At 36.1% G+C, this 23,508-nt stretch overlaps 1 protein-coding gene across 1 annotated transcript; it reads left to right on the top strand.

Moving 5' to 3' along the window:
- The first annotated feature begins 6,644 nt into the window (after positions 1-6,644).
- LOC135618235 (WRKY transcription factor 44-like) lies at positions 6,645-9,408 on the top strand. The gene is made up of 5 exons (XM_065119103.1): positions 6,645-6,984; positions 7,109-7,252; positions 7,406-8,094; positions 8,597-8,755; positions 8,900-9,408. Exons 1-5 carry the CDS (start codon positions 6,781-6,783, stop codon positions 9,084-9,086), a joined length of 1,383 nt encoding a protein of 460 aa, XP_064975175.1. The 5' UTR covers positions 6,645-6,780; the 3' UTR covers positions 9,087-9,408.
- The last annotated feature ends 14,100 nt before the right edge of the window (positions 9,409-23,508 follow it).

Below are 23,508 nucleotides of genomic sequence, written 5' to 3'. Positions count from 1 at the left end.
CCAGAAACCAAGAGTCAACTCCGTTGAGGGAGATGATAATATAATCGCTACGGTGAGCAAAGTGAATGCCATATTTGGCAAGGTTTTTGGTTGGTGGTACGATACTTGTGCTACCGTCCATGTTTGCTATGATAAGGGGCTCTTCAAGACTTACAAAGAAGTCACAGAAGGGCAAGAGATTCAAATGGGAAATGAAGTTCGTTCTAAGGTGATTGGTAAAGGAAATGTGGAACTCACTTTCACTTCAGGTAAGAAAGTCACTCTTACTAATGTTCTTCATGTACCGAATATGAGTAGAAATTTAGTGAGTGGGAATCTCCTTAGCAAACCTGGAATTAAATTTGTTTTTGAATCCGAGAAGTTAATTCTATCCCCTAATGGAACTTTTGTTGGAAAAGGCTATTCCGCTGAGGGAATGGTCAAACTATCTATTGTTGACAATGATTCTAAAGTTAATAAAGATGTTGCTTCTATTTATATTGTTGATTCTTATTCATTATGGCATGATAGATTAGCACATATTGAAATTAGCATGATTAGAAGAATGGTTAAGTGTGGCTTAATAAATTGTCATTTTGATGATCTTAATAAATGTGAAATTTGTGTTAAATCAAAGATGATTAAGAAACCCTTCAAAAGTGTTGAAAGATATACTAATTTGTTAGATTTAATACATTATGATATATGTGAATTAAATGACATATTAACGAGAGGAGGTAATAGATATTTTATTACTTTTATAGATGATATGTCTATATTCACATATGTGTACTTATTGAAACATAAAAATGATGCTTTTAATGCTTTTAAGGTATATAAAGTAGAAGTTGAAAATCAATTGGTGAAGAAAATTAAAGCTTTAAGAAGTGATAGAGGAGGAGAATACTTTCCTAATGAATTTAACTTGTTTTGTGAACAACATGGCATAATTCATGAATGTTCAGCACCTAGAACACCTGAGCAAAATGGATTAGCAGAAAGAAAAAATAGAACTTATCTAGAGATGATTAATGCTATGTTGTTGCATGCTAAACTATCTTATAATTTGTGGGGAGAAGCTTTATTGGCTGCATGTCATATCTTAAATAGAATTCCCTCTAAAAAGAATAAGATCTCTCCATATGAGTTATGGAAAGGAAGACGACCTAACATTGGTTATTTTAAAGTGTGGGTGTGTCTTGTATATTGTAAAAATAATGATCCTCAAAGGACAAAATTGGGACCTAGAGGAATCAAATGCGCATTTATAGCCTATGCTTCAAATAGCAAAGCATATAGACTTCTCAATTTGGAGTCTAATATCATAATAGAATCTCGAGATGTGGAGTTCTTTGAATATTTATTGACTTCTAGTAATAATGTTCATCCTCCAACTAGTAAAGAGTCACTAGTGAAGAAATCTCAAAAGGTTGGTGAGCAACCTAAAATTCCTTTGATTGGACATCAATCAAGTTCACAAGAGGTTGGAGAGCAATCTTATGAATTAAGGAGAAGCACTGGTGTACGAAAAGCAAAAATATTAAGATCAGATGAGATTGATTCTCAAAGTATTTCTTTTTACCTTGTAGAAGGAACTAATGAGAGAGTATTAAAAACAATTCCTCTTGTTTTACAAGTGGAAGATGATCCTAAAACATTTAAAGAAGCTATGGCTTCTCGTGATGCTGCTTTTTGGAAAGATGCTATTAATGATGAGATGAATTCTATTATGTCAAACCATACTTGGGAACTTGTCGATTTACCTTTTGCCTCAAAACTTATTAGTTGTAGATGGATATTTTGTAGGAAGTATCATACAAATGGTACTCTCCAAACGTTCAAAGCAAGGTTAGTTGCTAAAGGATTTCGACAAAAGGAAGGAATAGATTATTTTGACACATATGCTCCTGTGGCTAGGATCACATCTATTAGAATTATTTTTGCTTTAGCATCAATTTTTGATCTTTATGTTCATCAAATGGATGTCAAAACAGCATTTCTAAATGGAGACCTCGATGAGGAGGTATATATGGAACAACCCGAAGGTTTTGTTCTACCGGAAAATGAACATAAAGTGTGTAAACTTATTAAGTCATTGTATGGTTTAAAGTAGGGTCCAAAACAATGGCATGAGAAATTTGATGCAATAATTCTTTCTAATGGATTTGTTCATAATATTGCAGATAAATGTGTTTATCTCAAAACTTGTGATGACTATATGGTGATAGTTTGCCTTTATGTTGATGATATGCTAATAGTGAGCAACAACATAAAAGGTATTGTAGAAACAAAGAGGTTTCTATCTTCAACATTTAAGATGAAAGATCTTGGGCAAGTTGATACTATACTAGGTATCAAGGTAAAAAGAAATAGTGGGGGATATGTTTTGAGTCAAACTCATTACATAGAGAAAGTATTGGAGAAATTCAGTCACTTAAAAATCAAAGATGCAAATACCCTATTTAACCCAAGTATCAAATTAGTCAAGAATGTTGGAAGAATAGTGGCTCAATTAGAATATTCAAGTGCTATAGGAAGTCTTATGTATGCAACGCAGTGCACAAGACCTAATATAGCATTTGCAGTTAGTAAATTGAGTAGATTTACTAACAATCCAAATATAGAGCATTGGAAGGCTATTGAAAGAGTTCTTGGGTACCTTAAACGAACCAAAGATTATGGCCTACAATACTCAAAATTTCCTGCTATTTTAGAAGGATATACTGACGCAAGTTGGATATCGAGTTTTGGAGATAACAAATCCACTACTGGTTGGGTGTTCACCTTGGGAGGTGGCGCTGTTTCTTGGAAGAGCAAGAAACAAACGTGTATAACTCACTCAACTATGGAATCAGAATTTGTTGCTCTAGCAGATGCAGGAAAGGAGGCTGAATGGTTGAGGGACTTTCTATTAGAAATTCTATTGACTTCTAAGAGTGTGAATTCAATTTCTATACTTTGTGATAGTCAAGCCACTTTAGCTCGTGCATATAGTGAAATATATAATGGAAAGTCAAGACATATAAGTCTGAGACATGATTATGTGAGGAAATTAATCAAGAATGGGATTATTTCACTCACATTTGTGAAAATAAGTGAGAATTTGGCTGATCCATTCACCAAACCTCTTACAAGAGAAGTTATAAGATCAACATCAAAATGGATGGGGCTAAAACTCCTTGAATAAAAGATCCACCAATGATAGCAACCCTACTCAACATTATGAAATGAGTAATGAAGAGTTCAAAGGGTAAGAACAAGTCATTGATATGTGGAGTGGTTCAACACTTTGAAATATTTTATGAGTCCCATCTAAAGATGTTAAAGTGCTGGTTGTCACCGAATGAGGGTTGAGTTAATTATACTCTTAATGAAGTTCAGTCAAGTTAGGACAAGTATCTCAAAGAGTGACAAAGATACTGTAAGAACTTCACCTATATGAACTTAGAAGTGGTGCCGCTTCGATTGAGAGTTGGAGTTTCTCTCATAAAAGTTCATGAACTTGGATGAGCCCAAGGCCATATTAGGGCTAAGCGAGATTTTATGAGGAATACAAGAATATTGTATTTATGTGTGTGGTATCACTGGTGTTGTCATTAGGAATAACAAATTCAAAGCTTCTATGCTATTTGGGATTTCGACTTCACTTTGTAATGCTTACACTAAGGTAATATTCAAATCGAAAGATATATTACTTTATTCATAAATACTATTTAATCACTTGGAGAAAATTTTAAATTTGAACAAGTGGGGGATTGTTATAAATTGTTCAAATTATTTGAAAATGTGTTTTCTTTTATTTTTTGGTAGTTATTTTTCAAAGGTCATGTCTTTTGAGAAAATAGTTATAATTTTCAAAGGTTGTGTCTTTTGAGAAAATAGTTAATTTTCAAAGGTTGTGTCTTTTGAGAAAATATCTATAAATAGCTATTTGGGGGTAAATTACAGACATAACTCTTTCATGCTTTTTTCTTTACTCTCCAAGTGATTGAGTTAGACATTCTCTAATTCCTCTCTAAAGATTCTTTATTGTTTGTTCAATACAGATCTTCTAAAGGCTTGTCATATCCATTAAAACTATTTGCATCAAACCCAGAGCAATCTTATTGAGAAGATGGTTCAAATATCATTTTTAGGAAAGTGTTTATACACGTTTCAAGTCTAAATATCTTTCCTAAAGTATTCTTGATCTTGTGTTTGTTATTTGTCTCCATAGTGTTTTCTATCCTCTTCTTTGTCGTATCTTTTTCCAACATGATCATAGGCCAAGTGTGATAGGATTTCTTATGAATAAACTTAGAGACATATTGCAATATGAAATCATCATTGAATTAGATATCACCATGCACCATATAAGGTTTGATTTTGTGCTATATTAATATGAATCTTTAGGAGTAACTATAATACTCTAATTTAATCTCATATCACTTTAGTGAGTAAAAATCTAAATTAGAAGTTGGGTGATGTCCTGATATCATGAACATGTTGCACCACGTGGCTGCATATCTATCAAATTATCGGATGAATAAATCCATCCCATATTCTAGATTCTAATATACGGTACGCTCTTTATAGAGACGTCACGTTACGTGGAAAAGCATAGGTGTTCCCAAAGTTTTGATGATACTCCTTTCAAGCCTAACGCTCCTCATTCCCGAAGTCTCATACAGATCTTGTCTCTTTCTTCGGCTGTTTCTATCGTCAGTCTGCCACCCCATTAAAACTACAAGTCTACTCCCCACTTCCAGTCTCTCTTCCCTTTTCCGTCATTTTATCCCTATCTGTCTCTCGAAAGAATTTAACTAAAGCTAAACACTTTTGTATCTCTTTCATTCTTGGCATAATTGCGTTTACCAACTTTATGCGATGGGCAGACAAATTCATATTCCTGTTCTCACTTTCTGCAACTTCTCAATTCTTGTTGTCATCTTAAATATTTGATAAGCTTTTCTAGGAAAAAGGTCTGAGAAAGTTGCTTCGGTAGGTAATGCGTTTGCTGATTGCTCCTGTTCTATATATTTGTATATTTCGTTCTTTCTTTTATTGGAGTCCTTTTTGGTTAGGGAACGCTATCAATTGTATGAGCTTCTAAAGTAATAAACGTGAAAAACTTGAATATATTGGTAACTTCACATTTTTGGTCCTTTCCATACAATCTGATTTATGGCTATCGAAGTGAAAAAACATCATTAGTGTTCGAGTTGATTCCTAGAGTCATATTGTTTGAACAATGCATGGTCCATAATTTGCAACATGTTCCACATGTTATGACAAACGACAATCGTAGAGAAGATTTGTTTTTGAAAGCTGCCCGAGTGCGGAATAAATACTATTGACTTTTGTTGGTCATCCTACTCGGGCAATCTTGATTTTTTTGGAATAATGCAAAATATTATGAGAAAAAAATCCCAAAATAAGTGTTAAGAGAAAATTAAGAATAATAAATTATGTGAATGTCAGATGAAATTATAGTAAGATTTTAATTACTATGAGATTATGCAACATCTTCTACTTCTTTGGTTACATAAGATAATAACTCTAGAGGTTGTGATCTTTTGTAGTCATCAGTGCTAGTATTTCATATTATCATCATCATCAATCTTCTTTTTCTTCCTGTTTATATGAAGTTATTAGTATTGATTCTGATTGTCTGAGTTCAAATTGGTTTCATATCTAACTGAAATCCTTCTTGTGTCAATCTCAGTTCAAGTCATTGCTTAAAAGAATAGAACCTATGAAAATAAGTCGAGAGTGTTCTCGACGAATGCCTCTCGGATGATCAAATTGATTTCAACTTTGGACTATTCAGATTACTTGGATAGCTCTCTTGTGGAAAATTTTCATTTTGTGGAGAACGCAATTGAAAAAATCCATTTTATAGGTAGCTCTAATAGTCATTACTCTAGGAATCATCGAGAGTAATAGGGGTGATTGTGTTTTGGAGCCGAATCAAGATAGTGTCATTGTGTCTATCGAATTCAGAGCATTATTTGATTGGCTCATTCTAAGTTGGAGATACGTGGCATTAGTCACATGTGATTGATGTGGCCTCGGGTGGTCGGCCATGCGTATTCATGTAGCGCTAGTGTGCTCTCCAAATCATTTGTCACTTGTTGACCGCATGTGGTAGATGTGACCTTAGGCAAACGACATATCGATAATATGTATCAACGTGACAGCCATTTCGCTGGTCACATATTAAAAGTTAACAATGCGGCATATATTAAAATATAGTATTCAGTTTTATCCACAAAAATTGAACTTGTGATTGAACCTCAATCCGCGTAAACTCGACAAAGTTTGTCCCAAATATCAGCACTGGATGTAGGCAGAGGAAAACTTGACGAGAACAAAGAAAGGCTGCTTGACAATAAAAAAGGTCTATGCTATTGGTTACAAATTAAGCTCGTGAACCAAGGGAGTAACTTTCCCAAGTTACTGCCGGTCAGGACGAGTCCAGCAGAAGAGGAAAACAACAAGCATTGCTGGGCGGTGCAAGGTTCATATCAAAAGAATAAATAAGTGTGTTCTCTGGTGATGGTGTCTACTTTTGCTGTTTTGTTTCATTGCAAGATAATTTTTTATTGCAAGCTTATTGTCCAACAATATAATTATTTCCTGGTAATTTATTTTCTCTATGAGAGACAGGGTTTGGTAGCTAACTATCATCCTAATTTTCATTTCTTCTGACATTAACCTTCCCATGTTTCAGAATACCATCAGTTGTAGAGTAGCTGAAGTCTCTTCTTGATCGGGTTCTCCTGGATCTAAATGGTGTTTGGTGATATGTTCAGGTGAAAAATGCAAGATGCAAAGAAGATTGAGATCGCTAAACCTATGGCAGCAAGGCCTTCCAAATTCAGATCCATCCCCGACCTCCTTGCAAGAGGCGCAAGTTCTCCTCCTGCATCTTCTTTTCCTGAGGAAACAGTTGCCATCAAACCAAAGACTACGAGACTTAAATCCTCATCACATGATTCTGCAGCTAGAGTTGTTTCTCCAGCCGTGAGTTTAATTATAATGATGCAGTAGTAGATTTTGTTGTTTCTGGCGGCTTTTGCTTTGTAATCGATCAGCAGGAAATATTTGTTGATACTTCACACTTGACTCATAATGAAAACACTTGCAGGATGATGAATCAGAATCAGTTCCCTCTCGTTTGTCGGAGAAGGTATCTGTGACAACCATGAGAGCAGAGTTTGAATCAAATGTTTTATACAAACCTACTGCAAAATTTATTTCGAGGGCCACTGCTTCTCTCTTGGCGAATCTGGTCAGTATGTCTTCTACTATATTTTTCCCTTGTGTAGGTAGTATTTAGCCGGCCGTAGCAAGTCAAATTAATATGATCTTCTCGTGCATTTTTAGACTCACAAGAACACAAATACTTTTCGGAAAAATGTTATCTTGTATTTCCTTTGATCAGAGAAACGTAGATGCCGTTCATCAACAGCCTGCTGCGAATAATCAACTCCCAGTTCAAGTTCTAGAGAAAGTAAAACCAAATTACAATTACCATCCTACCTACAGCCGTCAGCGGATTTCACCTTCGCAGTTTGATACGAAGCAGACTTACGAGCCTTCAAACTTGGTGCCTCAGAACATGGAACCTGATATGAGGACTCAGCAATCCATAGGTAGTGGAGATCGGCCGTCTTACGATGGTTACAATTGGAGAAAGTATGGGCAGAAGCAAGTCAAAGGTAGCGAGTACTCGAGAAGCTACTACAAATGCACAAACCCTACATGTCCTGTCAAGAAGAAAGTGGAGAGATCATTTGAAGGACAAATAGCCGAAATAGTCTACAAGGGTGAGCACAATCATCCAAAGCCTCAACCTCCCAAGCGACAGTCATCAGGTCCACAAGAGCAGGTCTTCGTCGCCGAAGAGTATGGGAGTGAGACTCTCAAATCATTATGGAGTAATTGTGTGTTAGAAATGAGTGTGTCCACTGGAAGTATGGATAACCTTAACGAAGTCAGTTTGTGTGGGATTCTTACCTATCCAGGGCAGATGACGTTTTCCCATGATCCTCATGCCGCTAGCTCGCAAGTTGGCAGAGCCGGAAGCAGAGCACTTAGTGTGGATCATCAGAAGCTTGATTGCAAGAGAAGGTATGTTTAAATCCACATCCATGGATATCCTGGTGATATATAACTGGAAAAATGGATAAAATTTGTGAACGGAAGCAGTAAAAACCTTTGCATACAGAAAGAAATGGAAGAACATCCAGATGATCTGAAAGTTTATATGATAATAGTTTCTTCATTTTTTTTTTCTCCAGAAAATAGTTTCTTCTGAAAAAATAACATCTTAGGTGTTATGAAGCTATGATCTTGCCACACCTTTTACCCATTTGGAATTGTACATTTCGTATAGAAAAATTAAAATGAGAATAAACTTGGATTAGTGTGATAGTCTGGTGGCACTGTAGTCAAACAGATAACACAAGGACCAGTGATATTTTGTTATGATATGTCACGCTTGGAATTAGGCTTGAATTTGGTTATATTATAAAATCTTATCTGCTTCTAGAAATTATGATATTTATTAAGCGTACATCTGCTACGATTTTTTTTTTTTTTCACCTGATAAATTCTGAAGTACCTGTCCTAGGAAGAATGATGATCAAGTTAGTGGAGTGAACGGTGCTGCAGAAGGTGTCGCAGAACGTCACTCGGGGATGAATACCTCCACGGAATCTGAAATCTCTGGAGATGGCTATCACTGGAGAAAGTACGGACAGAAAGTGGTGAAAGGAAATACTTATCCAAGGTAAATCCTGCCAGAAACTCACTCGAAAACTCATTTTGTTTAATTTATTGAGTTATTTTTCTTCAGTATCATATTGTTGTATTTTTGTGGATGTTCTAATGCATCTCCACAGTACAACATTACGGAATAAAGTTGTTCTTGCAGAAGTTACTACCGATGCACCGACCCCAAATGCAATGTGCGTAAGTACGTCGAGAGGGCTTCAGATGATTCAGGTTACTTTGTCACTACGTATGAGGGGAAGCACACTCATGAGATGCCGGCTAGAACAATGAACTTTGCTGCTTGTGACCCTGACGCAGCAGCTCCTCATCACCCATTTATAACATGAATCCATACCATCACCCAACAATTTTCATCTTACGCTCTCCATGAGAAGATGATGAAGAAGTTACTCCCCGGTCACAGCAAAACTACTAACATCTACGTTGTGTCTATATGTCAGCTGTGGTCTTAGGAAGCCTTTTAGAATTACTTCCGTTCCCTCTTGCTACTTCATCACTACTTCATAGTACTTACTATAAGCTAAATAGGCCTCACGCCTCACACAGGTAACTTACTTTTTGATGCATCAAAGGTGTATTGATATATGAATTGTACTTTTTTATATCATTTTGACGTAGTTTCATTACAATAACTCTGTTGGGATATAAACCCTCTACGTAGGTTGAATTTTATGTTCATTTCCCGTGGACTCTACCTACAGATTTTTTGGGCCTAGAGGGTTACATACATATGGTAGGCATTGCGACAAGTAGATGTTCGGATATGAGATATCCATCGGAGCCCCTATCTTATTGGATATCCAGTAAGCCTCAAAATTATTAAATCCTATGGATGAGATCCAATAATCTAAGAGGCTTCGATAGTTGGATGGAGATCTAATACCCAAAAGGGCAAGATCCATTAGGGTTAAATTGATAGGGGGCCTTTGTAAATAGGAGGGAACCAAACACCCATAGGCTAGAGGTTTTTGGTTGCCACCTCTTATTCTTCTTTCCCCTTCTTCTCTTCAAATAGTAGGTCTAGAGGTTTAAGGAGCATTATTGCAGCCCTACTGTGTGGATCATCGCTAGAGAGGAGGATGCTTGACTTCCTTCATTCTCTCCTATAGATCTATAGAGATTCATGGATATACAATCTCCTTAGGTAAAACATAATCTATTACATATATGCAGTTTTTGTTTTTATGGATTTTGCACACCAATCTTCGCACGATGACAAATACATAATTGGAAAATTTAGGGATTTTTGTTTTATGTTCTTCTACTGTGCATGTGATATCGCCCCTAGAATTCCCTACAGTGGTATCAGAGCCAGATTGTTTGTGCGATAAATTGGTTTTGAACTGCGTATGTTATGTTTTAGGTAGATTTTATCGTTAAAATCATTAATGCAAAAGGTAAGAGAGGGCAGCAACTATTGCTGCCCTCACAAGTTGGCTAAGGTTGCTTGTAGGGGGTGTCGTCCACCCGCAGGTAGGCTGCCCACAAGCAAGCCACCTACACGTGGGCAATATGCCCACGCACGAGGGTAGCACTTGTGGGCGTTGGGTCCGCGGGTGAGCCCCCTTGTGGGCGCCACCCGCAAGGGGCAACTGTCGCCAATGGGCGAGGCGCCTATGGGGACAGCACCCATAAGGGCAGCCACCTACAGGGGCACCAGCCCAAGGGGTAACACCGCCCGCGGGCACACTTTCTTGTAGGGGTGCACGCGTGTAGGGGCGGCGCCACCCGTAGGCACACCGCCCACGGGCAAAGGCAACGGCCCACAATGTAGGAGGTAGTGAGGGGAACTAGGGTTATTGAGCAAAAGACATTTTTACCCTTGAAATTTGAAATTTTTTTTATTTTTGTCATTTCTATCCAAATTACCAAAATACCTCTCATAATTCAAAAAATTTTGTGCATGTCCCCAATTTCAAAAAATTAATTAATTAAAGTTTAATTAATTATTATTATTATTTGGTAGTCCTATATAATGATATTTACATATGATGTACTATGTAGACGGATGATCATAGATCGTGCGATATGTGTATACTTATGATTATTATTATCATTAGGACCTGCGAGTCTCCATATTATATCTCGCTTATTGTCGAGCTTGCATGCATATGATTAAGTTATAATCACACGAGGAGGCATATTGGGTGCGTGGAAGCGATAGCGGGACCCATGAGGATGAGACAGAGGATCACGATGCATGGTGATATGTCGAGATACCGACAAAACTTACGAGGATGAGATAAACGATCATAGGTCATGAAGATGTACTACTACACATATAGATCTTGATGTGAGTGATTAGGCTCATTGGCTCAGGCCTGATCAAATTAGGCTATAGTCCATGATCATCTGATGTAATTACTCATGTGATGTGTAATTGCTTGTACACCTACTAGATATGTATATATATTTATATGCGATGTAGATATATATATATATATATATATATATATATAACATGTCATATTAGGAAATCAAATCAAAATTCCCTCTCCCGATAATATTAAGACGGTAAACATGAAGCAATTAGATTGACCCACGTGGCCTTCCATTGTTGTAGGTAGGGATCGATTCTCGATATAGGTTGAGTTGGTCGAGTCCCTCGAGACTCACCTATATCGTGATTCGCTATCTTGCCTACGACATAGCGATGTCACCAGTAACCTAAGGACATGATATGCTTGGTCGAATCCCTCATGGATATATCATCGAATCAAACTCATCATATAATAATAGTGTTGACTTAACCAAACATCATGGCTGGTCAAGTCCCTTGACACCATGGTGGTTCGATGGTAGAATAGGATATGAATCACAAGGATTATGATCGACAAGAGTTGCCTACCTTTTGGGCTTAGTGTGATTGGTCTAGTCCCTCGAGGTTACGCTAAGACACTGATTGGATCCCGATCCCCACTAGAAGTCTGCCGGAGATTTCTAGTGATCACGTGACTGTTAGGATCGGAGCGGCACTAAGAAGGGGGGGCTGAATTAGTGCAGCAAATTAAAATTTTGGTTTCGACAAATCTTTTGATACAATAAAAACCGAACTTAAAAAGCTTAACTTGAACACATGTTCGTAAAGATATGCAGCAAAGGTAATGAGGAAATAAAGCACGTAAGAAGGTTTGTAGTAATTTAAATAGCAATAATGAAATGCAAACCAAAGATCACACCGATTTTAAAGTGGTTCGGTCAAATGATCTACATCCACTTGCGAGGCCCTCTTCGATGAGGCTCCCACCTTCCACTAGCAAAATCTCTTGAAGGGGAAGGGCAAAGACCCCTCTTACAACTTTTTACAAGCGGTTCACACTCTTACAAATTTTCAGCAAGAAAGAAAGAGGTGAACACTCTAGTAAAATGAAAACAAGACTTGCTAAGACTTTTGTAAGACCTTTCTCTCAATCAATTGCTTCTCAAAAAGTTGTAATCTCAGCTGAGAATTGAGGGGTATTTATAGGCCTCAAGAGGATTCAAATTTGGGCTCCAAAATTTGAATTCTCTTTGGTTCTCGATGCTGGCGGTGCCACCGCTTGTTAGTGGCGGTGCCACCGCCTGTCAGTGTTTGACACTGAGAATGTACTAGCGGTGCCACCGCCCAGCCAAGCGGTACCACCACCTGGCTCTCGGGTGCTGGGCTGTGCCACCGCCAGACCCTTCGGTTCACAGGTTGGGCTTTAAGTTCAGCCCAAACCAAGTCTAATTTTGGGCCGAGTTGGCCCCTAACCAGGATATAGGATTATCTTTTAATCCTAATCCTAATTACATGTGAACTACATAACTAAAAACATCCCAAGCAAGTTTTCAACCGCGAACATCGAGTCTTGTTCCAGCGAGCTTTCCGACGAACTTCCAACGGACTTCCGATATGCCCTCGGATTTCTTCCGACGGACTCCCTGCAAGCTCCCGATCTTGTGACGACTTCAACGAGTAGGCGAGCCTTCTCGGTGATCTCCACAAACCTCCGACGATCTCTTCGGCGAACTTCCAAAAAATTCGACAAGTTCCCGATTTCTTCTCGGTTGGTTCCGGCAGCATCTCCGATGATTCTTCGGACTCTTAAACATCCATCGAACTTGACTCCAGTATTCTTGCTTTATGTTTTATGGTTATCATAGTTAATCCTGCACACTTAACTCAATAATATGGATTAGATCAATTAACCCATCAATTGATTTTATCATCAAAAATCGAGATTCAACAATCTCCCCATTTTTGAATTTGACAATCAATTGATGACGGAGTTGAACATAAGTCCCCCTATCTATATGCCATATTATGAGAAGATAAAAACACTTGAATTCCATCCCATTGAATTCATGCATAAACCGATAAGTTCTAACCATAGAACTTATCGTTATTATCATTAAGCAATAGTAAATATGAAAATTCGATGAAAATCATTTTCAAGTCAAATGATAAGTGACAATTTTTACTACGACAGCAGATAAAGATTTTCAACATGAATTTCATGATATAGATGTAATGCATGCTTTCAATATGATCAATCAATCTTGCGATATTCTCAAAGATTTTGCAAGGCATATAAGACATTCATATCACACAAGCTTTTGTAATTCAAATAAGTCATGCTATCAAAATGGTACAAGTCATCACTTTTCTCCCCCTTTCTCATCAACAAAAAGGAGATGAGACTTTGAAGCACATAATTTGTGATCATAAAATCATTAGAGAAACAATTCAGCATTAAGATTAATCATTCAAATTTGCCAAAAATATTTATCCAGAATTCATCAAAAGAAAAAAAAATTAGCATATATCCAGAATTTTTAAAAAATACATCTAAAAGAAAGGTTCAGTTTTTGTTCAAAAGATGACAAGCTTCGAACTTGATATTAAGAGTCAACAGAACAGAATAAAAGATACATCAATTAATCCTTAGGAGGTAATCCATAGTGCTGATACATAACATCTATTTTTTGATTCATTTGTCGTAGTTCCTTCAAAATTTCAATTTGCTGGAGTTGAATTTGTTCTTGCTGCGATTTGAGTTGGTCTTGTTGGAATTTGATCCGAGACAGTTCTACCATAATGAGTCCTTTAGAGGATGAAACAGGAGCTGAAGGTGTTGCGCCAAAGGGACTAGGAGAAGGAGATTCATTTCCCCTAAAAATTGTTGTTTCTGGTTGTTCTACTGGTGGAGGAATAGGATCAGTCCTTCTAGGTTGCCTTACCCATATTTCATTGTTAAATATGCACCTAAGTCTTTTTAGTAGATTTTTATTGATGATGTTATATCTATCACTTTGAATTGTTTCTTCATCGAGTGGGATACAAATGTCATAGGCAAGAAGAAATCTAGTGATTAACCCCCCATATGGCAACATAGTATCTTTAGCTGTAATATCCTGCATGTGTTGCCATATTGAGTATCCAAAATAGTTATGTTGACCGGTCATAATCCAATACATGGTGCTTATCTCTATTAGACTCATTTCATCAAGATGAAATTGCTTAGGGAATAGTATGCTTGTTATGATATGATGAAGAATCTTAGAGTTAAAAGGTAGTAAGTGTTCGCTACTCTTGGGTATTATTCCGAGGTCTGAGTTTACAAAAATAGTTTTGACAGCTTCGGTATAAGTTGCTCCGATTATATTAACATCCCATTTACCTCTAAAATAGCAGCCCCTATCTTTTTCAGTGATTCCAATTAGTTCACAAATAGTATTATCAGAAATCCTAATTTGTGTTCCTAAAAGGTAAGTACTTAGGCTATCGTTATCTACCCATAGGTTTGTATAAAAGAGCCTAACTAACCTAGGATAAATTGGTTCATCTATTTGTAGGAGAGGTAGGGCCTCTAGACGAGCAAACCACCTAATGGGTTCTAAGTCTCCTAGTTTATCGAGATCAACGTGTTTACCCTTATGGATACATCTTGTTTCAAATTTTGGAAACCTAAGGGCCTCTTCTTTGGATCTAAAAAGATCATGGTTATATGAATCTCCTTCAATCCTTTCCTCTTTTGATCTCTTAGGAGCCATTATCTAGACAAGATGATAGGAAGAAAAAAAATGAAATTGTAATGAGTAGGTAAAACAAGAAGAGGAAGGAAAGATTTTACCTTATGGAGTGATTCTTGGAGGATGGAGAGCTTGGACCAATAAGAATCCCTCTCCAAGACTTCTAGAGGTTAGAATGAGAGTTAGGAAGGTTTTTGGGAGAGTTTGACGGAGGCCTTCATGTAACATCCCCCATTTTTAAAAATTTAGTAAAAGGTTTGTTTATAAAAATAAGGATTATTTAATAATTATTTTTTTATTCAATGATATTATATTAAAAGTTTATGGCTAGGGACCTCAGAGTAAATATTAGAAGTTTGATATAATTTATGAAAGATTCAGATTTAAGTTCAAAAAAAAAAAAAAAACAAAACAAAAAAATATAGTGGACATGTGTCACTAGCTAACCTAAGGTTGGTGCCACTTATCTTTTATCTAAAGATGACACCTAGCCCCTTTCATGCATGCATGACACCTTGCAACTTTTGCATTAGCCAAAACCTAAATAATTAGATGAAAGGTTAAAGAAAACAAATCTGAAGAGTTGCGGCCAACGTGAGTTTGAGAGAAGAAGAAGAAGAGCTTGAGGTTTTTCATCAATTTTCTCACATTTGGGATTCAAATAATTTTAAGGCAAGTTTTCTAACCCCATCCCATAGTAACCTTAATCTCTGTTTCCATTTTTATTCTGCAAAATTTGAAATATTTCAACTGAGAACCAGACCTCCTTTCGTTTTGATATAAAGCTATGAAGTTGTAATTTTTCGGTAATCTGACCTCTATACAATGTTTCGATCATAACATTTTGTAATAAACTCTGATTTAGACAAAACCTATTCCATTTGAAAGTAGACAAAAAAATCTTTATTTGGATACTAGGATCGAATGATTTGGATTTTAAATGCCTACTAAGACTTTTGTTTAAATTAACTCTATAGATTCTGTAAAATAGGGACCGAAATTTCTGACCTCTTGTTGCTTAACTACTAATAACTTTCTGCTGTGAAATCAGATTCATACAAAGTATGATTTATTCGAAGCTAAACTCAAAATTCTTTCTGTATGTACCTGATTTGAAATTTTTGGAGTACAATTACTAACTGAAACATCTGCTTTCATCGACCCTATGGATTCAGTAAAACAGAGCTAATATTTTCAGACCTTACGCTACAAAATTATCTGTAACTCCCTATTGTAAATTCCAATTATTGTTAAACTTGATTTTCCTAAAACTAGATTGATAAATCTTTCTAATGAAACCTATTTTGTATAAATTAGAGCATAATTGGTTATCCAAATAGTTCATACAATGTTCCTATCAAATTCTGCCAGAATCGAGCTTTGGTCGATTTCGGCTTTCCTTGTTTCTTCACTTTGGAAATCGATTTTGGCAAAAACTCTTACTTCATTTAAGCTTTACATTATTACCTTAAATTCCTGTATACTTTTGTCCTTTATTTATTTGTACATCTGCAGCTATCATCTAAAGATCATGTTTGCATCGTAATGATTCGGCACATGCATCCCATTGTTCCGCATTTGCTTTCGATATGTGCCTCTTCCAGTTTCATTTCTTTGGACATTGAACTTATCTAACTTTCTTATTTCAATTGAGCTATATATGGTTTCTTGAAATCCTTGTATGCTCTTGCTTTTGTTTCCTTTCAAATCTGAATACATTGTGAAAGATTATGTTGTATCGTATTGATTCGAAAGGCATATGTACATTTCATTATTCTGCATGTGCTTCCAATAAATGCTAATTTTATTATTCATACTGTCCCTTTGTACTCTGGTGTTTGTGGGATAAATGTGAACCTTTGCCAGAAATGGTAAAGGGAGTTATGCTTAGAGCCCGCGATGCTCTGCCGGCCCCTTATGACTTCACTTAGACGTGGGTGGATGGAGCTCCCAGACGTGGGAGACTTATGTTTGTTGGTCATTCAGAAATGGATGGACCATATTATGTTATGATCCCACTTCACGTCCTATGTGTTTGATATGATATCCAAAGCTTTGGCTATGTTTCTATGCATGCTTTGGATAAGAATGAAATGAATGCATCGTTATGTGACATTTGAGCTTCTATTCATGTTTTGTTCTTTGATATATTTTCGAAATGTTATAAGTCTTTGTTATACCTTGAAAGCTACCATATGTCATCGATATGCTCCTTATGCCAATGATATGCTCCAATTACCTTTCCTCGATTGTATGAATAAAACGTGCTTCGAACGATATGATATTGTAATTCTGCATTCAAACAAAACATGCTACTATTTTAACTTGTATCTCTGCTTTGTATTTTGATACCTCATTTGTTTGAAAACTGTCCTCTTTGCTATGGATATGTTAGTCATTTGCTGAACTTTATATGCTCACCCCGTTGCTATATAAATTTTTCAGGATAGCTTATCGCTCACTAAAATGTGTAAATTGGGTTGAGGTAGTGGAAGACTAGAAGATTTTGGGGCAAATATTTTGTACTTGATAGGTTGATGTTGTATAAGTTCTTTTTGGGTGTTAATGAAATATCAATGACAAATCTAGATTGATGTATCTTGTAAATATTTGAAAAGTACCTCTTACGTCAGGATTTTGGAAATGTTAAGTCTAAACTGTGTACTGATATAAACATGTAGTACATGTTGGTTTTGTGATTGCATTAATTGCCGCGCTTATGGATTTATGATATAGTTATGATTTAGTTAAGTTGCTTTTGGATTTTAAGAATCTTCTAGTGACATGATGTATGATTATAAACTGCACAGGTTATGTGAATTGTGGATTGTAGAGATGAATGACTTGAATATTTTTCTTAGTGACCTCAAATGTGTGATTGGATCCTGGATTGTTTGTTGAATCATAATATTATTAATCTTGAGTTAGGTTCACACCACCTAAATGAGAATTAAATTCGGGAGGGCGTGACAGAGTGGTATCAGAGCATGATTTGAGGATCACTAAGATTATTATTATTATTATTTTGTTATGCTAGATACACAAAAAGAATTTGGTGGTTTAGTGAATTTTATTTAGAGATTGATTAAAAAAAAAATTTTCTCTTTTGTTGTTTTTAGGAAGCAAGGATGACGAGGACATCTGGTTCTCCTATTGCATCTACTGCTGATTAATTAAGTGTAATTATGAGAACTTTGGAGACTATGACACAAGTGATGCAACAACAAGTCCAACAAGGAGGAAATAATAGAACGGGAGCATCAAACCATACTGGGTTGGGAATTGAACAGTTTAAGAAGCTTAGTCCTCCTAGTTTTAGTGGTGAGCCTGATCCAATGATAGCAGAACGATGGATGATGCAGATAGAAAAAATATTTGATGTCTTAAATTGCCCTGAAGACCAAAAGGTTCCTCTTCCAGCCTTTATGTTGGAAGGAGAGGCCGAGCACTGGTGGAGAATGATTAAAAGGATTTCTAAAATCAAACATGAGCCAATCACATGGAAGGCATTCATAGAAAAGTTCAACGATAAATATTTTCCAGATTGTATTAGAGAGCAAAAAGAATTGGAGTTCTTGGATCTCATCCAGGGAAATTTGACAGTTGCAAAGTATGAATCCAAATTCACTGAGCTCTCTAGATTTGCCACTCATATAACTGATGATGAAATTAGAAAAGCAAAAAATTTGAAAGGGGTCTAAGGCCAGCTATAAGAACTCGAATATTAGAATTAAAACTCCAAGCTTATGCCGATGTGGTCGAAAGGGCTTTGATAATTGAAAGAGACTTGGAGGAAATTCAAGAAATCAGGGACAAGAAAGATAAGAAGTTTATCAGCAAAAGTAAGAGAGGGAATGAATCTGAAACAAGTTATAAGAGGGTCAAGATGTCCAGATTTGAGAAAGAAAAACCACCACAGAGGACTCATTCATGTGCTAAATGTGGATTAAATCATGAAACAAGTCAATGTTTTCGGATGACTGAAGCTTGTTTTGCTTGCGGGAAATTAGATCATCAAGTAAGAGATTGCCCATTGAACAAGAAGAAAGAGCCACTGCCTCCTAAGTCAACAGCCCATGCTAGAGTATATGCTATTACTGAACAAGATTCCAGAGCCTCTAAATCAGTGGTTGAAGGTATTCTTCATGTTTCTAAAAGAAATGCAAAAGTTTTGTTTGATCCTGGTTCCAACTTATCTTTTGTTTCACAACACTTTGCTTGTTACTTGGGCATTGAACCTAGACCCTTGGATTATATGTTATATGTAACTACTGCTGTTGGGGATTATTTGACAACAAACTTGGTTTATCCATCTTGTTTGATTTTTATCGGAGAATGTGAACTTCTTGCTGATTTGATTCTCCTAGAGATCCAGGGTTTTGATATTATACTTGGCATGGATTGGCTATCTTCCTACCATGCTAGTGTTGATTGCTATATCAAAATAATTACTTTCTGCTTACTAGATCAGCTTATATTTTACTTTGAGGGTATTAGGCATGATTTGCCTCCTTGCTTGATATCAGCACTTCAAGCTTATCATTTTATGCAGAAGGGTTGTTTTTGTTATATGGTGTGTGTAAAGGAGCATTCAAATCAAGAAACTCACCTAAATGAAATTATAGTGGTCAAAGAGTTCCCTGATGTATTTCCAGATGACTTGCCTGGTTTATCTTCAGATAGAGAGGGTGAATTTACTATTGATTTGGTCCCTGGGACAACCCCAATATCTATGCCTTCTTACAGGATGGCACCACTCGAGCTAGAGGAATTGAAAAAGCAACTATAAGAACTATTAGATAAGGGTTTTATTCGACCCAGTGTTTCACCATGGGGTGCTCCGGTGCTATTAGTTAAGAAAAAGGATGGAACGTTAAGGCTTTGTATTGATTATAGACAATTGAATCAGGTGACCATCAAAAACAAGTATCCCCTACCCAGAATTGATGATTTGTTTGATCAATTGCAGGGTGCACAAGTATTCTCCAAGATTGATTTAAGGTCAGGTTACTATCAGTTGAAGATCATGAAGGAGGATATTCCAAAAACAGCTTTTAGAACTCGATATGGTCACTATGAATTCTTAGTGATGCCTTTCGGTTTAACTAATGCCCCTGCAGCTTTTATGGAATTGATGAATAGGATATTTCAGCCATTCTTGGACGATTGTATGATTGTATTCATTGATGTCATATTAGTATATTCAAGGAGTAATCAAGAGCATGAGGAACACTTGAGAAATATATTATCCATACTAAGAGAAAAGAAGTTGTATGCAAAGTTAAGCAAATATGAATTTTGGTTGAATGAAATTGCTTTCTTAGGCCATGTGATTTCAGGGAAGGGTATATCTATTGATCCAAAGAAAGTGGAAGTTATTGTTAAGTGGGAAGTACCAACAAACGTGACAGAAGTTAGAAGCTTCTTGGGCATGGCAGGTTATTATAGGAGATTTGTGGAGGGATTTTCTCGAATCGCTCAACCTCTCACCAAACTCACTCAAAAGAATGTGAAATTTGTATGGGGTGATGATTGTGAGCAAAGTTTTCAAGAGTTAAAAAAGGAGATTGACTAGTGCCCCTATTCTCACTATTCCAAGTGGTGATGAGGGATTTATGGTTTACACTAATGCCTCAAGAAAGGGCCTTGGATGTGTTTTGATGCAAGAAGGGAAAGTGATTGCATATGCTTCTAGACAACTAAAGAGTTATGAACTGAATTATCCAACTCATGATTTGGAATTGGCAGCAATTGTTTTTGCTCTAAAGATTTGGAGGCATTACTTGTATGGACGAACATTTGAAATCTTTACTGATCATAAGAGTTTAAAGTATATTTTTACTCAAAAAGAGTTAAACATGAGACAACGGAGATGGATAGAACTTCTAAAGGATTATGATTGTACCATTCGTTATCACCCGGGTAAAGCTAATGTCGTAGCAGATGCCCTTAATAGAAAATCTACAAGTTTTATGGCGACTTTGGTTGTGAAGCAAATGAAGTTATTAGAAGAGAATTATGATTCAAATGTTATGAGAAAAGGGTAAGACTCAATGATATTAATGGCCTCCATCCAAGTGCAATCCGATCTCATTCAACAAATTAAAGGAGGACAACTACAAGATCGACGCTTGATCTGCTTAAGGAATGAAGTAGAAAAGGGATTGAAAGTGAATTTTCGAGTTTCAGAGGATGGCCTATTGAGATTTAAGGATAGAATATGTGTTCCAAATGACTCAGATATCAAAGATCAAATCCTGAGGGATGGTCATAATTCAAAGTACACCATGCATCCTGGTAGCACTAAGATGTATAGAGATCTCCAAAGTCATTATTGGTGGGAAGGCATGAAGAAGGAGATTGCAATATATGTTTCAAAGTATTTGACTTGTCAGCAAATCAAAGCAGAACACCAAAGACCTGGAGGTTTGTTGCAACCTTTAGATATTCCTAAATGGAAATAGGAATGTATTACCATGGACTTTATTTCAGGACTACCCCGAACTTCTAGAAAGCATGATGCTATTTGGGTTATCATTGATAGGTTAATAAAATCTGCATATTTTCTACCGATCAATATGATTTATTCTCTTGATAGGCTTGCAGATTTATATATAAATAAAATAGTAAGACTTCATGGTGTTTCAAAGGAGATAATCTCTGACAGAGACTCCAGATTTCTATCTAGATTTTGGAGAAGGTTATAGGAATCTATTGGCACTAAAGTCAAGTTTAGCACTGCTTATCACCCTCAAACTGATGGTCAATCAGAAAGAACCATTCAAACACTTGAGGATTTGCTTCGAGCCTATGTTATGGATTGGAAAGGTGAATGGGATAAAGATATCTCTCTTATTGAGTTCACTTACAATAATAGTTATCATTCAAGTATTCAGATGGCTCCTTATGAAGCTTTATATGGGCGAAAGTGCAGGATGCCTATATGTTGGGAAGAAATTGGCGACAGAAAGTTATTAGCACCAGAAAAAGTACAAAAAATTACTGAGAAAATTCAACTTATAAGAAAAAGGTTAAAGACTGCTCAGAGTCGTCAAAAGAGTTATGCTGATAATAGAAGGCGAAATATTGAGTTTCAAATTGGGGATTTTGTATTCCTGAAGGTCTCCCCTTCTAAAGGCATTGTAAGATTTAGGAAGAAAGGAAAGTTAAGCCCAAGATTTATTGGACCTTTTGAGATTCTTGAGAGGGTTGGGTCTGTCGCTTACAGGATTGCCTTGCCACCATCATTGTGCCATATCCATGATATATTTCATGTTTCAATGATCAGAAAGCATATACATGATCCCTCTCATATCATTAAGTATGAGCCGATGGTGATTGATAAAGACTTGTCTTATGTAGAAGAGCCCACTCAGATTGTTAATAAAAAAGAAAAGATCTTGAGGAATCGGGTTATCCCTCTAGTTAAAGTGATATGGAAATATCATTCTGGAGAGGAAACAACTTGGGAGCTTGAGGAAGAAATGATGAAAGCTTATCCCCATCTTTTCGTCGAATGAGGTATGATAAATTTAGAGGACTAAATTTTTCTTTAAGGTGGGGAGAGTGTAACATCCCCCATTTTTAAAAATTTAGTAAAAGGTTTGTTTATAAAAATAAGAATTATTTAATAATTATTTTTTTATTCAATGATATTATATTAAAAGTTTATGGCTAGGGACCTAAGAGTAAATATTAGAAGTTTGATATAATTTATGAAAGATTCAGATTTAAGTTAAAAACAAAAAAACAAAAAAAAAAATATAGTGGACATATGTGACTAGCTAACCTAAGGTTGGTGCCACTTATCTTTTATCTAAAGATGACACCTAGCCCCTTTCATGCATGCATGACACCTTGCAATTTTTGCATTAGCCAAAACCTAAATAATTAGATGAAAGTTTAAAGAAAACAAACCTGAAGAGTTGCAGCCAACGTGAGTTTGAGAGAAGAAGAAGAAGAAGAAGCAGAAGAAGAAGAAGAGCATGAGGTTTTTCATCAATTTTCTCACATTTGGGATTCAAATAATTTTAAGGCAAGTGTTCTAACCCCATCCCACAGTAACCTTAATCTCTGTTTCCATTTTTATTCTGCAAAATTTGAAAGATTTCAACTGAGAACCAGACCTCCTTTCATTTTGATATAAAGCTATGAATCTGTAATTTTTCGGTAATCTGACCTCTATGCAATGTTTCGGTCAAAACATTTTGTAATAAACTCTGATTTAGACAAAACTTGATCCATTTGAAAGTAGACAAAAAAATATTTATTTGGATACTAAGATCGAACGATTTGGAGTTTAAATGCCTACTAAGACTTCTATTTAAATTAACCCTACAGATTCTGTAAAACAGGGACCAAAATTTCTGACCTCTTGTTGCTTAACAACTTACAACTTTTTGCTGTGAACTTAGATTCATACAAAGTATAATTTATTTGAAGCTAGACTCAAAATTCTTTCTCTATGTACCTGATTTGAAATTTTTGAAGTACAATTACTAATTGAAACATCTGCTTTCATCGACCCTATGGATTCAGTAAAACAAAGCTAATATTTTCAGACCTTATGCTACAAAATTATCTGTAACTCCCTGTTGTAAATTCCAATTCTTATTAAGCTTGATTTTCCTAAAACTAGATTGATAGACCTTTCTAATGACAATTATTTTGTATAAATTGGAGTATAATCGGTTATCCAAATAGTTCATACAATGTTCCTATCAAATTCTGCTAGAATCGAGCTTTGGTCGATTT

The sequence above is a fragment of the Musa acuminata genome, chromosome BXJ2-8, assembly GCF_036884655.1.
Source record: "Musa acuminata AAA Group cultivar baxijiao chromosome BXJ2-8, Cavendish_Baxijiao_AAA, whole genome shotgun sequence".
NCBI classification, from domain to species: domain Eukaryota; kingdom Viridiplantae; phylum Streptophyta; class Magnoliopsida; order Zingiberales; family Musaceae; genus Musa; species Musa acuminata.
Note: the sequence above shows the minus strand (reverse complement) of the source record. Positions and strands in the feature narration are given on the sequence as shown.